At 37.0% G+C, this 15,943-nt stretch overlaps 2 protein-coding genes across 5 annotated transcripts in view; one reads left to right on the forward strand and one right to left on the reverse strand.

Moving 5' to 3' along the window:
* LOC116177901 (monocarboxylate transporter 14-like) overlaps positions 1 to 2,360 on the forward strand; it is a 14,259-nt gene extending 11,899 nt beyond the window's left edge. Inside the window, exons 3-7 of the mRNA XM_031497066.1 lie at positions 43 to 295; positions 344 to 541; positions 589 to 1,092; positions 1,138 to 1,423; positions 1,470 to 2,360. Coding sequence (XP_031352926.1) covers positions 43 to 295; positions 344 to 541; positions 589 to 1,092; positions 1,138 to 1,423; positions 1,470 to 1,630 — 1,402 coding nt within the window. The 3' untranslated portion in view covers positions 1,631 to 2,360. The remainder of the gene's footprint in view (positions 1 to 42; positions 296 to 343; positions 542 to 588; positions 1,093 to 1,137; positions 1,424 to 1,469) is intronic.
* A 2,933-nt stretch (positions 2,361 to 5,293) lies between these two features.
* LOC116177632 (protein tweety) lies at positions 5,294 to 11,800 on the reverse strand (the record flags this gene model as incomplete). 4 transcript variants are annotated; one of them, XM_031496643.1, is given in 5 exon segments in its annotated part: positions 5,294 to 5,791; positions 9,844 to 9,935; positions 10,032 to 10,150; positions 10,511 to 10,609; positions 10,659 to 11,800. In XM_031496643.1, coding segments are annotated over 5 exon segments (1,491 nt in total), but the record flags the coding sequence as incomplete, so codon positions are not given.
* Positions 11,801 to 15,943: the final 4,143 nt, after the last annotated feature.

Raw genomic sequence — 15,943 nt, forward strand, 5'->3', positions numbered from 1 at the left:
AACCAATCGGCAATTAGGTTAATACATTTTTGTGCCCATCAGGGCTCACTCGACTGGAAAACGTTCAATCAAAAACGCATCGAGCCTCGGTTCAGTGTCTGGTAGAAGTGTCTCAGAATCAGATTTTCCAGGTGTCGAAGAGATCAGGAAACTAATGAAAAGTGGAGAAAAGCCCGAATATATCTTGCAAACCCTCGCCACCTCTATGGACGCCAATCACACTGAACAGCCTGTCGCACGTGACCGTTTTCGTTCAGAGGTCAACCTACCTACATTCGTGAGAAAGAGCGAAACTGTAAGTTACGCGTTACTCTACCCTCCCGTGTAATTCGCTTGATTTTAGGTACCCTTGGAGGTGCTCGAACAACTCAGTTCGAACACACGATTGTACAATGTGATTTTAGAAAACTACCCCACACTTTTATCCTGTCGGAGTACCTCTGATAAGGGGTTAAATCACATAACAGAAAATGTAATTTCGCCAACGGCAAGGCTGCCAGTAAAAATGTCGATGAAATTGAAAAGGGCCAAGAAACACCAAGTGAGTCTACTCCTAACCCCTGGCACCTTTCACATTTTGCTTTGTAGGACCCAGTTGGCCATGCAACCGAGGTTCAGGAGCCACTGTTGAGTCCGGCAGCCGATGTGAAAGTGGTGTCAAATCACCTACCGGCAATGAAGCGAGTTGACTCGTTTATCATGATGAAAACGTGCGGACCTCGTCACTATTTAAAAGATATTAAATTGCACAGAAATTCGGTGATGTACCGCGGTGCTATGTTGAACATACCTAAATATCGGCTGCGCGCATCTAGCTGTCCGGACATTTACCGTAATTCCATGATTACACTCGCAAATGACGAGGAGGAGAAATGGTACTCTGGTATTATTGAGGTATTAAAAGACATTGCCGATTTCTCCCTGTTTCTCGAGCTTCATTTTCTAATTTTAAATTTGTCGACCATACTTCTGTTCACATGGTTTATTGTGCCTTACTTCTATCTCGCTGAGCATCTTACCAGGCACGGGTATACTGAAGCTGAAGCATCCGGTGTTATATCCGTAATTGGTGTTACTAACACAATTGGAATGGTAAGCTAGAATTTTAACTATAATCGGTATAGGACTATGTTTTAGATCGCTCTAGGTTGGGCTGCTGATCAACCATGGATGCATGTTAGCAAAACGTACGCTGTGAGCCTTATTTTGTGCGGAATCTCCTGTGCGGCAATGATGTTGTTTACAGACAATTACGTTTGTCTAATGATTTCGGCCGCATTCTTCGGGTTATTCTTCTCTAGCAACTACTCTTTTACACCAGCAATGGTTGTGGACATTATCTCCTTGGAGAAATTTACAAATGCGTATGGATTAATTCTTCTAAGTCAAGGGATCGGCAATTTACTGGGACCACCGGTTGCTGGTAAAACTACTCTGCAGAAATATTTGATCTAACAGAACTCTTGCAGGTTTGATTTTTGATTTAACTGGAAGTTGGAACCAATCATTTTGGCACGCTGGTTTCTGGATAGTAATCGCTGGTGTCTTGTTAGGCATAATTCCTTACACAAAGGATAGAAGAATTTGTGGGTCTAAGACTAGTTCAGTAGATGATACAGAAAGTGTTTAATGTTGAGGGCCGCATAGTAAAAAATTCGATTTCAGTTCACCAAATTCCTTGCTATTTTTTGAGAAATGTTTATTCACTGGCCTTAATAAATGCAGTTTAATCAAAGTAGCTAATAGAGCTGCACTGAAGAAACTTTAAGTACTTAAGTAGATGCGGAACTATGCCTGCGCGAAAATCTGTGCTATTGTATAGCGAGCCGCTAGGGGGCCGTTATGCAACAGCGCAGAGTTTCACAAATAGCATAATTTAGTACTTAACTTATACAATTCACGATAGTTAAATGTCTAAATACTTCTAGATTCATTCTCTAAGGGCGGAGATACACACCAGAATAAATTAATTCAATAGATAAGTAAGTAAGTAATGAAGGTGCATATCTCTGCCCACAAACAGTATATGTATTATGCTCGCCAGGAGAGAATGCTGGCCACAGAACACCTGATGCCGGCGGTCTACAATCGTATATGAAAAACACGATTGTAGACAGGCACCAGGTGTTTTGTAACAGGCATTCTCTCCTGGCAAGTATTATAGTATAGTACCTACTTTGCATACTCGTTACTAAATTTCTTTTTCTATGTACTTACTTCTTGATGGGTCTTTTGATTTCAATTTACATATACGTAGGTTTAAAGCCGTTGTATAAAACACGTGTACTTATTATATGCTCGGCTTAAAGATAATAATGTGTTGGTACTTATAGCTTCAATATAATGTGGAATGAAACAATTGGCTATGTATCAAATTTCATTTAAATCCCTCCATAAATAAGAAAGTTGGTACTGCGCATGCGCAAAACGAAATTTTGAAACTGGTGTTATATTTGCTTTTATTCCAAGTGGCTATATGAATCAAATTTCATTTAAATACTTTTATAAATAAAAAAGTTTGGTCGAGATGCGAAAAGGGCACTGTGAATGCTGATCGATTAGTCTCAACTTTTGGAATTAACAGACGGACGGATAGACACCGCAAATTATAAACTCGCTAGGAGCTCGTTAATAAATGTACCATAGGTATTAAACTTCACTTTTCAGAAATGTCACTGTATTTTTTATTAACGATCTCCGAGCGACATAATTTTGCGATGTCTGTCCATTTGTCCGTCAGCACGATATATTGAAAACGAATCGACCAATTACGATGAAATTTTACAGGCGGATTCTTTATCAAACTTGTAGGCCAGAGTTCGTAAAACCCTAAACTGAACTTGAGCTCCATTTCTCACTAGGCCTGCTGCATTGGTCACCAAAATTAATAAGAAAAAGTGTTTTCCCAAGAAATTTTGGTGCAGTCGATTTTTTGTAAAAAAAGGAAGGTTATACACTGCCTTTTTTTGAAGCCAGCAGAAAAAATTTTCTCAGATCGACACGGAAATAAAAATTTCTTATAGAATGTAGCCTGTAGAATCCATAATTTCAAACACTTCCAAGATTGGGCTACTAGTTCAAAAGTTACAGCCCTTTGAATTATATTTCGAAATTGGTTTTTAGTCTATAACTTTTGATTGAGAAGTCTGATCGAAAAAGTACGAATTGTTTTGGATTCTACACACCAAAATTAATAAGAAAAAGTGTTTTCCCGAGAAATTTTGGTGCAGTCGATTTTTGGTAAAAAAGGAAGGTAATAACTGCCTTTTTTTGAGCCCCGAAAAAAAAATTGTCTCAGATCGATCCGGAAAAAAAATTTTCTTATAGAATGTGGCCTGTAGAATCCATAATTTCAAACAGTTCCAAGATTGGGCTACTAGTTCAAAAGTTACAGCCCTTTGAATTTTCTTTCGAAATTGGTTTCTAGTCTATAACTTTTGATTGAGAAGTCTGATCGAAAAAGTACGAATTGTTTTGGATTCTACGCACCAAAATTAATAAGAAAAAGTGTTTTCCCGAGAAATTTTGGAGTAGTCGATTTTTGGAAAAAAGGAAGGTTATGGATGTACCCCTCGAAATTATGTATTCAGAACCCTCACTACGTGTGATCATGTTTTAGGAAAAACCATCGAAGCTCCATTCTTAGAAAGTATCCAAATACTATGCGAAGTATTCGAATACTTCTCAAAGTATTCAAATATCTTGCGAAGTATCCAAATACTTTGCGAAGTATTCGAATACTAAATACAGTCAAGTCCGTCTATAACGAACCCGTTTATAGCGAACTCCCGGCTATAACGAACTTTTTTGAGGATTTGTACTTTGGCCATCGAATTTGCGTCTTTTCTTATATTGCGAACCTTGGATATAGCGAACCTGTTTCTAAGACAAGTAAGGGTTCGTTATAGCCGGACTTGACTGTATTTGTGAAAGTATTTGAGTTACAAATACTGATTCCATAAAAGTATTTAATTACAAAGTATTTGAATACTTTAAAGGATTTGAATACTAAAAAGTATTTACAAAATCGAATACTGCCCAGCTCTGGTCCGGTTAACCGGATTCAATTTCCAGACAAGCCTAACACAATTAGAGAGAATTCAATGTCAGCAAATTTACTTACATAAAACAAATATACATTAGCTTTGGAATCAGTTTTTACAAAAGTATCTTAACTACTCTAAGTGATATAAAATAAATATTGTTGCTATATTACATTGTAAAACATATAAACATATACATACATATTTAAAAAAAATAATTTCATTATAGAAAAGAATGGAAACAAAACAAAAGAGGCCAACAGTCGATGCATTATAACAAAAAATCGTTTTCTAAAGATACTTGAACATTTATTATAGTTATGTATAGGTAGCAATAAATCTAAATTAGATACAATCGTACGTATCTCACGAGTGTCCCATCCAGTCTTACAATCACCAAAAAACACAATCTTTGGCAGTTATTTATATAAATTACAAAAAGTTGTCGTGTTATACAGAATCAATCCCTTTATCTTATTGTTGACAGCCACCTTTGGAGATTTTACAAATAGAACAAAATGAAAAATCCTCAAAACTTAAAAGTATAAATAGAACTGGCAACTGACAACAAATACGTATGTAAATTTACAGCTAATCTCTACAGGAGTTATGTAGAAACATTACGTTAATGCTGTATGGAAAGACGCTTCAACACTTCATGGGTAATAACGGGAATTGCATTTTTAAGTTTTAAATAAATACTAAACGATTATTATTCGAGACGAACCCTGGTCCTAAAAATGCAACTTTATCATACATTAATACTAAAGCGACGTTCCATAATACAGTAAAAAGGTGGGTTATAGAAAACCTTATTAATTTTACCTTAATTTTATGCAACTTGGAAAACGTACGTGACAGTCTTATAAAACACAAATAGTGATCGCGCAAATCTGCAAGATAAAGCTTCAAAATTGAGATAAATCGTCTTTTAGCACTAGTTTTATACAAAAAGTTGAAAACTGAGCTTTAATTTGAACAGGGAGTAATCCCTTAAAAATTTGTTCCCAATATACAGATTAAATACTAAAATCTACGGCAACAAACTTATCTAAGTCGAGTGTTTCTACGACGCTCCGCTCATTAGAAGTACCCTCATTGGAGATATGTCTAACTTAATAGTTTTAAGAAGCGGTCATCGTATAATACTCTATATATATCATCAAACAGACTGATCGACGCAATTGTTAATTGCTAAAATGGCAAACGTAGGTAACTGTAACGTTACTTGTAGTAACAAAAATTGTACATTTATAAAAAAATTGGAAATGTAAAAAGCCACTCTGCCTGCATTTCCCAAAAGAAAACTAAATATTTACAGTTCGGTAACAGCATAAAGTTGTCGTTCACTTTCACTATTCGCATACAAATTTTCGTTATGCGTCTGGTCTTGTACTTTCGCAGATCGAAATTGCGAATGTGAACATGGATTTGCGGAAGCACCGCGCTGAAGCGACCGAAATTGCGAGTTCGCCTGCAGGCAGCTGTCCTGCCAGGCGCCGCGCTGCAACGAACGAAAATTGGCGACGTTCAGAGGCGTCTCGATGTTCTGCGCGATCGTCGTCGGCACCTTCGGGACCGGCGGCTGCTTGCGCGCCTTCTCGTCGGGCGTTTGCGGCAGCGGGCGCCTACCGAGCGAGCTGAACTTTTGTATGTTCGCGGTTCGTTGCGCCTCCATTTGGCGCGATGCTTTCTGATGCTGATCAAACTTAAAACCTTTGAAGTTTGGGAAGTCCTTGCAGGCAGACCTGTAATATAAATGGGATATTTTGTCAAAATTAAAGAAAAGTAGTATCTCAATTTTGGTCACTTGGTTTAGGGAGGGGGCGCTGGTGCAACGAAAAGTCGATATCCTCCATGGTTACAGCAGTCTAATTAACATAAGCATCTCAAAGGGTAGCTCCTAGAGGACTGTGAAGAGAGTGCGCATACTTCAGAGTTGAATTTGAGAGAGTATAGGGAACTAGGGGAGAGTATCCAACAGTGAGACAGTGAGATTCACCTATGTGGTACCCATGTGCCTGATTTGTCTGCGGTTGGTGCACACAGGTATGACTAATGCATGGTTGGTTTATGCTGGTACCCAGAACACTCAGATCATTAATGTGTCTAAAGTAAATTTTTGGAAGTGACGTATTTTTTAATTGTAGATACAACAGATATATAGGTGTTTTATGCTCTGATATTAATGTGACAGTACTTTTTACTTATCTAGTTTGCAAATCTATCTTATTTGTGTGATTGTCCATTTTTTTACATGCGCTGTTTTACAAAATGGTGATTGTTTATGATGCATGCCCAACAGTGAGATAAATGGATTTGCTCCACAGTGAGACATAGTAATTATACTATGTTTTGACTAAATTGACTGTATGATCAGAAGAAACATGAAGCCAGAGAGAAAAAAAACTGGTAATATTTGTTCAGAAGAGACTAGTATGTCAGAAGCAGTAAATCTTGTTATGGCCATCAGAGGTCTAAGGAAAATTACTGCTACAAAAGATATCTCCGAAGGTATCTAGTTTTAGACCTTGGCTAAAAACAGATTGGGCATGTCAGCATCATCTGAATGTCTCCCAACTACAGTGTGAGGAAAATCAACATTCTCTATATTCCATTTATTTAATATTAGATTCTTACTCTAATATTAAATGATATTCTTACGCCATCTAAGAATTTCCTTTGTAAACCTGTTTAGTTTAGATGTAAGTTAATTCTATGGTAGAATTGTTATTTCTTTTAGTTTGCTGCTAGAGGCATCCGAATGTTATAAGTTTTACAGTGACTTTATAGACATTGGCAACAAAGTGTCTAATTATATAATGGGTGTTGAGATCGTCGGCCATGTTGCATCGAGTATAGATAATATTGTATTCTAGTGTACCCAAACATGTCATACGTGTATTCGGAGTTGCCTGCTTCTAATTGGAGACTGGGCTCCAATTGTCACTGTAATAGGTTTCATTGCCCTTACGTCATTCCTTTTTTGTCGCTAGAGGTCACGCTGTGCACCTTCCGACACACATTGCTATCCCTTCTTAAATTTTGTCGTGTCTATACTTGTTCCATTTCGATTCTGAATTCATAGTGGTTACTTGCAACGTTTCATGATACGCCATTACTTTTACTCGGCTTCTGTCTCCTTGAAAAGGGTTTATTTCCCTAAATTTCTTTGGAATGTTTCTATTGTGTTGTGGCTGCTCCATTGAATTCGCATAGCAGATTTATATTTGCAAGTAACTAGTATGAGGTATGTCGAGATGACTCCACATTATTCTTAATACGTATTTTTTTAGAGTCTCTCATTGTTTTCTTCTAATTTTCTCTTCTGGATTACATTTACGTTATTATCTACCTGGATACTACGTTATATTTTTGTCACTCCGAAGATTCTTTCATGTTAACTTGACTACGTTATAGTCTTCATATTTGTTTGTTATACGAAGATATTAGTTACCGTTGCTTTGTAAATCAGTTTTTGAAGTTACGGAAACCTAGTCCGAAACAGATATCTTACGTTACTTGTGTCATTACGAAGAATTTGCTGGTGTCAAATTATTTACCTTTCGAATCAATTTAATTACACTTGTTTTGTTGTATAGGAATTTAGTTATTTGTGCATCGTAAAGTAGTCTTCTTGAATTAATCTCACGTTCATGCTCTTATATCACCGATTTATATGGACGATTCATTGTCAACCAAAATTTTGCTAACCTAAATTGAATTATTGGTTCTTATTGAGTGTTAATTATGGCTTTAGTATACGAGTACCCGATTAGTGTCAGATGTTAAACATTGCTACCTCAATATTTATTTGCCGCACTATTCACTCCTCCTTGACATAACGTTTCATTACATACCGCTTTTCGATACAATGGAATTGTAATTACTACAGTTGTTTGAATGTCACTTAAAATTAAAGCATCGTCGTTCTGCAGAAGCCTTTTTTTATTTTTTAAAGATTTCCGTGACTACGAGTTGATGCATGTTTGCTAAAAGTTTGGTTAAATTTAAAAATATGGTCCATGTCAATAATATGAAAAAATCAAGAAAATTAAGAAATCGAGGAAAGAATCGAGGTCATCGGGCATACTCCCCTGCGCCTAGAGGAGAGCTGCAATGCTCAACAACTACCGTTCAACCGTGACAGGATTTAACATGATGAGAATTAGACTGTGTGGTGTGGGAGTAGTGGTTATGCGCCGCTTTAGGTTCAAGTGGAGCAGCTTCTCTGGTAAAAGATCATCCAACAAGTTCTCAGTTAACGTCCTAGTGATGGGAGCGTTTGGAGGGCTGCCCAGATCTTAAATATTCTTGTGATCTTGTCGACAAGGTTGAAAATTACTTATCAAATTCTGATTGCCGAATTCTAACACTTCAAAATTTTACTAACATAATAAAAATGAAGCATTTAAAACTAGAGATGGGCGATAACTGTTTTCATCTATCGATAAGTATCGGGTACTTGTCCATATACTTTACTTATCGATGTGGCGACAATATTATCATAAAATCGATGGTTATCGGTATTTTGATAGGTATCGATATATCGACAGTTTAAGGAGCCTAAGAGATTTATGTTCTGTGAAGTCAAAGCAACAATATTATGATCTGTATTTGTTTTAAGAAGTTACTTTAGATGCATAAAATTAGGCGCCCTACAGATGAATTTTGTCTTTTAAAAGTAGACATAGGGAAAAACAATACACGTAAATCCCTATGTCTATTTAATATCACTGTATATGGATACCTATCGATATATTGACAGTTATCGTTATGCCAACAAGTTGAGAGAATGTAGATAAATCGGTTGGAGTGGTAATGAGCATAGCGACCCAGTATTGTTGTTTATAGGTAGATTCAAGCCTAAAAAGTATGGAAATTGTTGATGTTGAAGACACGTTTCCAGAATGAGTTTCTTTGGCTTAATATACAGCAATTGTTTCTAAAATATTATGTAGGTAATTTATCTTGTAATTTATATACGCCATGTGGATACGATACTTCAGTTGTGGGAGATTTTACATAATGATAAATAGGTTTTATGGTAAAAAACTATGTTAGTATTAAGTAGAGATGGGCAATAACTGTTTTCAACTATCGATAAGAATCGTGTACTCTCCTATCGATATATATTTTACTTATCAATATGGCAATACTTATTGAAATATCGATATATCAATAAGTATCGACAGAATCGATATGTCTACAGTTATCAATAGTCATCGATATACCCGATAGTTCCCGATTTATCAATAGTTATCAATATATTGTATTTTTAACTCTACCTATTGTTATTCGATATATCGATTATCAAAAAAATTCCCATCCCTATTTAAAAATTAATTTTTAGAAATTTCAAATTTTTGAAAATGGGATTTTAGACATCCAAAATTGAAAATTGAAAATCGCGAAGGAATACAAAGAAATACGATAAGATAGGAAATATGACAAAAATTAAGAAAAAGTTTGGGAAATTTTGGAAAATGGTTGCAATTAAACAATGAAGGAAACCTGTGCCACATAAAATGTCTTAAATGCAAAATTTTGAGTGAGATTTAAAAACGATACACTCGACAACTTTGTAAGATCATGAAAATCTTACCTACTTCCATTGATATTTAACCACCATAAAGTAGGGATTGTGTTACCATATCCCTCGCACACAACAGCCAATTGGTTGAAATCGATGACTAGTGAAATATTATTATAGTTTATGCACATAGCGAACTTTAAGAATTCACAACACGAAAGCTAAATGAGAAAGAGACAACCTACAGTTATGCCCACAGTAACTTACTTGTAATTTTTTTAACAAAACAATCTTGGCTAGGCTGAGGTGATGAGAAGCCATCATAAGAACAGAAGAAGGCCTCGAACAAGAATCTTTCTCTGTAAGCCCAATCGAAATGTAAGATACTAACCTGTCTCAGTAAAAATCCGAGCTTTCCAGCGTCTTACACTGTTTGCTCAGAGTCGCGTACTTGCCATTGTTAGGACCTGAGAACGATTCGTGATGGTGGGATGGCAGGCGTCCGAGAGTGTGGCCCCTGAGATGAGAGAGATGGGCTCCTCTGGCCTCTGTTGATCGTTTGTCACACCCATCACTGTAAAACGACGAGCATCACAATCAACTGTATTTACTTTGAACTCGGTACAATCAACGAATGTGACAATTCATGCGGCAGCCATACGTTCTATTCTAACTAGAATTTCTATTAGAGAAACGGGTACGGCTAATTTGTGCGCGACAGTTTTGCTTCGCATCAGATATAGTGAAATCGAATGAATATAGAAGCATGCATTGCGACATCGTAAGAAATAATTTAATCGAGTATTGAAATAAAATAAATAAACTTATAAAGTACATGAGCAACTGAGCTTCATGCGGGGGAGCTGAGGCATGCGGGCTGATATGCAGCATGGCAGATGTGTAGCTAGGCGGAGGAGTATCAGGAGGGTACGACCCTTGGCTACGTTGTAAGGTCCTCGCCGCGATTGCTTGACTCGCTGCCGGCGCCGGTAGGTATGACGTGTCGGTCTCGTTGACCTGATGGTAATCTTTCCTAAAAGTGTGCAAAGATTATTTCAGTTCCGTTTATCCAATAGCCTTACCTTTTTCTGATGTAAATCCACGTGTGTGAGTCAACCCATACCAGGATCGTGAGTAGAATCCCAGCTAGCACCGAGGAAGCCAACATGAGGGATAATCCCAATAAGCCTACGTTACACAAGGCGCGTGCGCCCCGTAAGTAATGCGCATGAAGTGCGTGACAATCGACGAGTGTCATGAGAGTATCAAACAGTTTATCGGCATCATTTATTTGGTTACTTAAAGATATAAAGATCGGCTCGAGACCTTTGCCTGGAAACAACTCATTTGCAGGTTTCTGCATTTTTCTAACCACCTCCCTCAGTGCCACAATTGAGGCTTTGGCTTCGCGCAATCGTTGAGTGAAAGGGTTCGCGCGAGCGCGTTCACAGCTCGTGTAGTACCTAACTATCTCCCTCGGTAATTCGGGGGAAGCTTCCTCCTCTAAAAATTTATCGGAGGCCACGCACAAATCCCCCAAAGCTACGCTCGACGCTAGATATACACTTGCCATAAGATACGAGGCGATTACCGCCAGTAGACCACAAACTGAGAACGCAATAAGTGCGCAACGACTGTGGCGCGCCACGCCTACTAGTAAAACAACACACAACACTAATAATAAACTAAGAACAGTCATAGTAATCGGCCATCTCCAGGTCTCGATTTTTTCGGCTAATCTAATCTTAGCCGTTAAGTGTATCCGTTCTAACGGTAGCCTAATATCGGACGCGGCGTGCATGGCATCCGAATTGTTGCTGATCGCATTATCGATCCACTTCAACAGTTGAGCAACTGCGGTTTGATTGGTCGCGTAATTATCGAACGCGTCGCGAATGGTCGTCAGTTGAGATTCTTCGTTTTTCGTCAGCGTCTTCTCGATCTGGGTCGTCTGATTTCGAATTTGAGACACCAACTGCTCGACCTGATGCCCTTCGGTGAGCAGCTGAGAGAAGCCGTTGTGCAGGTCGTCGTTGCCGTACAAACCCAAACCGAGCGCGGCGCAACATAACACCGACGTGATCGCGAGCGTCACTTTTAATGCGGAAATTGAGCGTGAAGTCCTTGTTTTACGATCGCAGCATCGTGTGAGCAAGTAGATGAGTAGGACGAATAGTGTGAGTATCAGCCATGCTGCCGGGATCGACCCCAATATACCAAGGCTCTGGAAGCAATAAAAAAACATGTGAATTACGTGTGAAACTAATCTAATTCTATTTTCGAATTGTACTTTGTTTAGCATAGAAAAATGTACCGCTTCATAGAGTACATGAACGAAAATATGTCTGGGATAAGAAACGATATCGAGAAACGTAATGCGGAAAACGAGCGCGGTTACCCCGATCTCTTCGCACCTAAAAGTTTCGTTCCGTTTTGTAAAAGCCGAGTAGCCTACGTCGCAGGCAGCTCACTTTAAAGTTTTTCATCATCCTGAAGCAACTTTGTCTTGATACATGAATGGTCCAATCCACTGTTCGCTTGACGAATGTGGACGAATAATGAGGGATCATTCCACACACCCTCCATTTGGTGGAACACCTGTGCACAGCCATTTTCCAGGCATCCCAGTTCTCACGTCCTTTTAATCTCTCTATTTGTGGTAAATTAGAAAGAGCCATTCTTGGTATTTTCGCAGCGATAATAGTGAAGAAGTGAAGTTTCTATCCGACAAAATGAAGCTTGATTTAATTAAGATAAAAACAAAATTCCGTTTCTTTCTTCAACAATAATATACCTACCAATTTCGTTGAGTAAAGAGTCAAACGGAAAATATCATTTGGTTCGGGTTCATTTGTTGTGTAAATAATTCGATTTTTGTCATTATCACCCAGATCCAACATTCTATTTTGTTTGTTGATATTTTAAATACCTATCATGAACCGTATGCAAATCAGGAGATGGCATTGAAATGGTTACAATCTTAGATCATACATATATTACATATATAATCTAAGGTTACAATGGTATTATATTACATGGTACTGATGGTAGGGCATAAAAAGGGAGCGATGGATGTTGCCTTAGGCCTACATCTGCCTACTCTTAGAGTTAGATCCTTCTGGCTGGTAATGGTAGAGTATCTCAATCGGTTTTCAACACGTCTATAAAGGGCCTGTAAAGGGTAACAAGTAAAGCCCCTCTTGTAACATCTTCCCGCAATACTATCACAAATTGTCTGCAATCGCTTGCAATCCCTCCGATTGCTGTGGCAATCTCCCTCACAGTCCCACAATCGCGTTTGCAATCTCACAATCGCCTAAAACAATCCCGCAATCGTTGTGACAATCACATTGGCAACCCTCACCCGTTTTTAGGTACAATCACACGCCACGCGGGGTTAGGCAAAAAATATATTGAACCTAACTTTATTTTTTTAAATGGAAAGCCCTGTACTATTTACTAAACCCCTAAAGTGAGTCTAAAAAAGCGGCACAGCAGCTCAGAGTAACCCTACGCATTATTGGATTTGAGTCATTTTCAATTGCCTTGTTACATGTGGTATCTATATTAACTGTGCAAAGTTTCAATCGAATAGGTTCAAGCGTTTGACACAGACAAAGAGGCGTGACCACAAGGGGTCATTGGATTTGACCCATTTGCAATAGGCTTATTACTTGTGGCATGAACCAAATCGGTTCAAGCGTTTGGCAGTTATGGTGTTCACGGACACAATCAAGTTCCCTATAAAGCTTACCTCTGCCGCTTAATAATCTACAAATATATAGCATATTAACTTTTAAAAAATATAATACACTAAGGATGATTCAAAAAGAGCTCAAAAAAGATTTAAAAAAAAGGTCAAACGATTTGATAAATACAATAAAATTTCAAAAAAATTTTTTGAATCTTTAGGTTTTTTAAATCTTTTGAATCTATTGAAATCAATATGGAATTTTTGTAGTGTTATATTTTGGAAAATAGATTCTTAATATGTTAGCTTTTGATTAAAATATTTCAATTTAAAAATGGACGTACGAAATTCAAAAAATTGTAAATCTCAGAATGAACCTATATTTATTAAAGGATATAGAAAGATTTTTCTTACAAGTTTCTTTATAAGACTGTTGAATAATCTGCTGTTTTAAAATAAGGGTACGGGATCAGGTAAAAAAGTTATAGGACCTAACCCGAGACCTAACGTCATTTTTTTTAGTGGAATGCTCTGTATATTTCATTCGAAAAAGAGCATATTAAATTCACTTTCTAGAAATATAACACTAAAGAAATTTAAAAAGTGCAATATTAGATTTTTCAAAAAATTAAAAAATTTCAAAATGTTTAATTTTTTGTTGTTTTTTAATATTTGAACCTTTCTTAAATGTTTTAATTCTTTTTTAATAATTTTGAATTTTTTGTTTTCCCTATCTATTGCGATTGCGTTATATATTAAAAATGAAAATGTTAATGTGCTATCTTTTTAAATTAAAACATACAGGGTGTTCTATCTAAAAATGAGGTTAGTCCAGTAACTTTTTTGCGGACATCGTATATGTAACCTATTTTGAAAACGGCCGATTACCCAGCAAGTAATTTTGTAATAAACATTTATTCGTGTCTCTTTTCATTCTGATATTGACAATTTTTGATTTCCCTTGTATCTCTTTAAGCGAGCGAATGTTTTCAAATTTTGATTGTGCCATTTTTTAACATTGACCCAAATGCCACTTAGTTTGTCTTTCAGTATCTGTGATTTGAGTGGGCCACCCCCCTATTAGATTTATCGGATTGTATAGAACTTGTTCCACTGAAATACTCTTCTTTTTAGCACAATTCCACAAAAATAAAAAATGTACTATTGTGGCCACTTTGCCCGTCCGCCCCTAGTTTTTCTACTTTTTTCCCTATTTGGTTCGTTATGCTGTCAAGGTTTGCACCAAGAAAGGAATTTTCTCTGTGCCGCTTACGAAAAAAGTTATGGTAAAAAGCCCATTTTTTTGAGATTGTATTGTATTGCTGTCTGTCTGTATGCCCGTCTGTCAGTGTATCTGTCTGTCTGTTTGTCCGTGCACGTTAGCTTTTGTATTTGCGCAATCCATTTTTTTATTTGTTAAATACTTAAATGAAACTTTGTATGTAGGTTGTAGATGGCGACCTCGACTAAAGTAAAACTAGTGCCGAGTCAAAAAAAAAAAAATATGCTGGGCTCCTGCATAATCGAATTTTTTTTATTTGTTAAGTTATTTAAATGAAATTTTGTATGTAGGCATCTCGAATAAAGATGAAACTAATGCCAAATCAAATAATTTGTTTTGCGCATGCCCAGAAATACCCTGAAATTTTAGGGTAGGGTTCTTTTTATAAACTGAAATAGCAAATAGCAAGTCGAAAATGGATTGCACATGTGCAACGCTAACTTTCTTATTTGTGGCCGGATTTTTACGAAATTTGAAGTTTAAGTTTGCTTGCATCTTACAGTATGGGAAATGAATGCAATTGTAATGCGCCGAGTAATGCGCTTTTTAGCGCATTTCCACAAAAATAAAAAAAAATGCGCTATTGTGGCCACTTTGTCCGTCCGTCTGTCCGTCCGCTAACTTTGCGACGCTACTAGTTCTTTATCTTAAGAGCTATTGTTCTACTTTTTTCGCTATTTGGTTCGTTATGGTGTCGAGTCTTGTACCAAAGAAGGAATTTTTTCTGTACCGCTTACAAAAAAAGTTATTGTAAAAAAAACAAAAAACCGTTTTTTACATGTTCCATAATTTTACACTTTTGCCGTTTATTAACGATCCTAGAGACCGTTTATAATTTTGCATTGCTATCTGTCGCCTGCCGGTTGGTCTCTCCGTCTGTTCCTTTGTCTGTCTGTCCATCTAACTGTCCGTGTGAACGATAACTTTGTTTAGAAATGTTCGATCGCTTTACATCTCCGTTAGTTATGAACTGAATTGCATGAAATTCAATATGGGCATAGATTTAGCCATATAATACGCAATGCCAAAAGTTGAATCGATCGATTCAAAATTCACAGTGCCCTTTTCGCATCTCGACCATTTATAAACCGAATTGCAAACTTTTTTACTTATAAAAGTATTTGAATGAAATTTGATACATAGGCACCTGGAATAAAGGAAAATCAAACGCCAATTTCAAAATTTGGTTTTGCGCATGCGCAGTGCCAACTTTTTTATTTATGGAAGAATTTAAACGAAATTTGATACATAGGCAATTGGGATAAAGGAAAATCAAACGCCAATTTCAAAATTTGGTTTTGCGCATGCGCAGTGCCAACTTTTTTATTTATGGAAGAATTTAAATGAAATGTGATACATATGCACTTGGAATAAAGGAAAATCTAGCGCCAGTT

Source organism: Photinus pyralis, unplaced genomic scaffold (genome assembly GCF_008802855.1).
Source record: "Photinus pyralis isolate 1611_PpyrPB1 unplaced genomic scaffold, Ppyr1.3 Ppyr1.4_LG8, whole genome shotgun sequence".
Classification (NCBI taxonomy): domain Eukaryota; kingdom Metazoa; phylum Arthropoda; class Insecta; order Coleoptera; family Lampyridae; genus Photinus; species Photinus pyralis.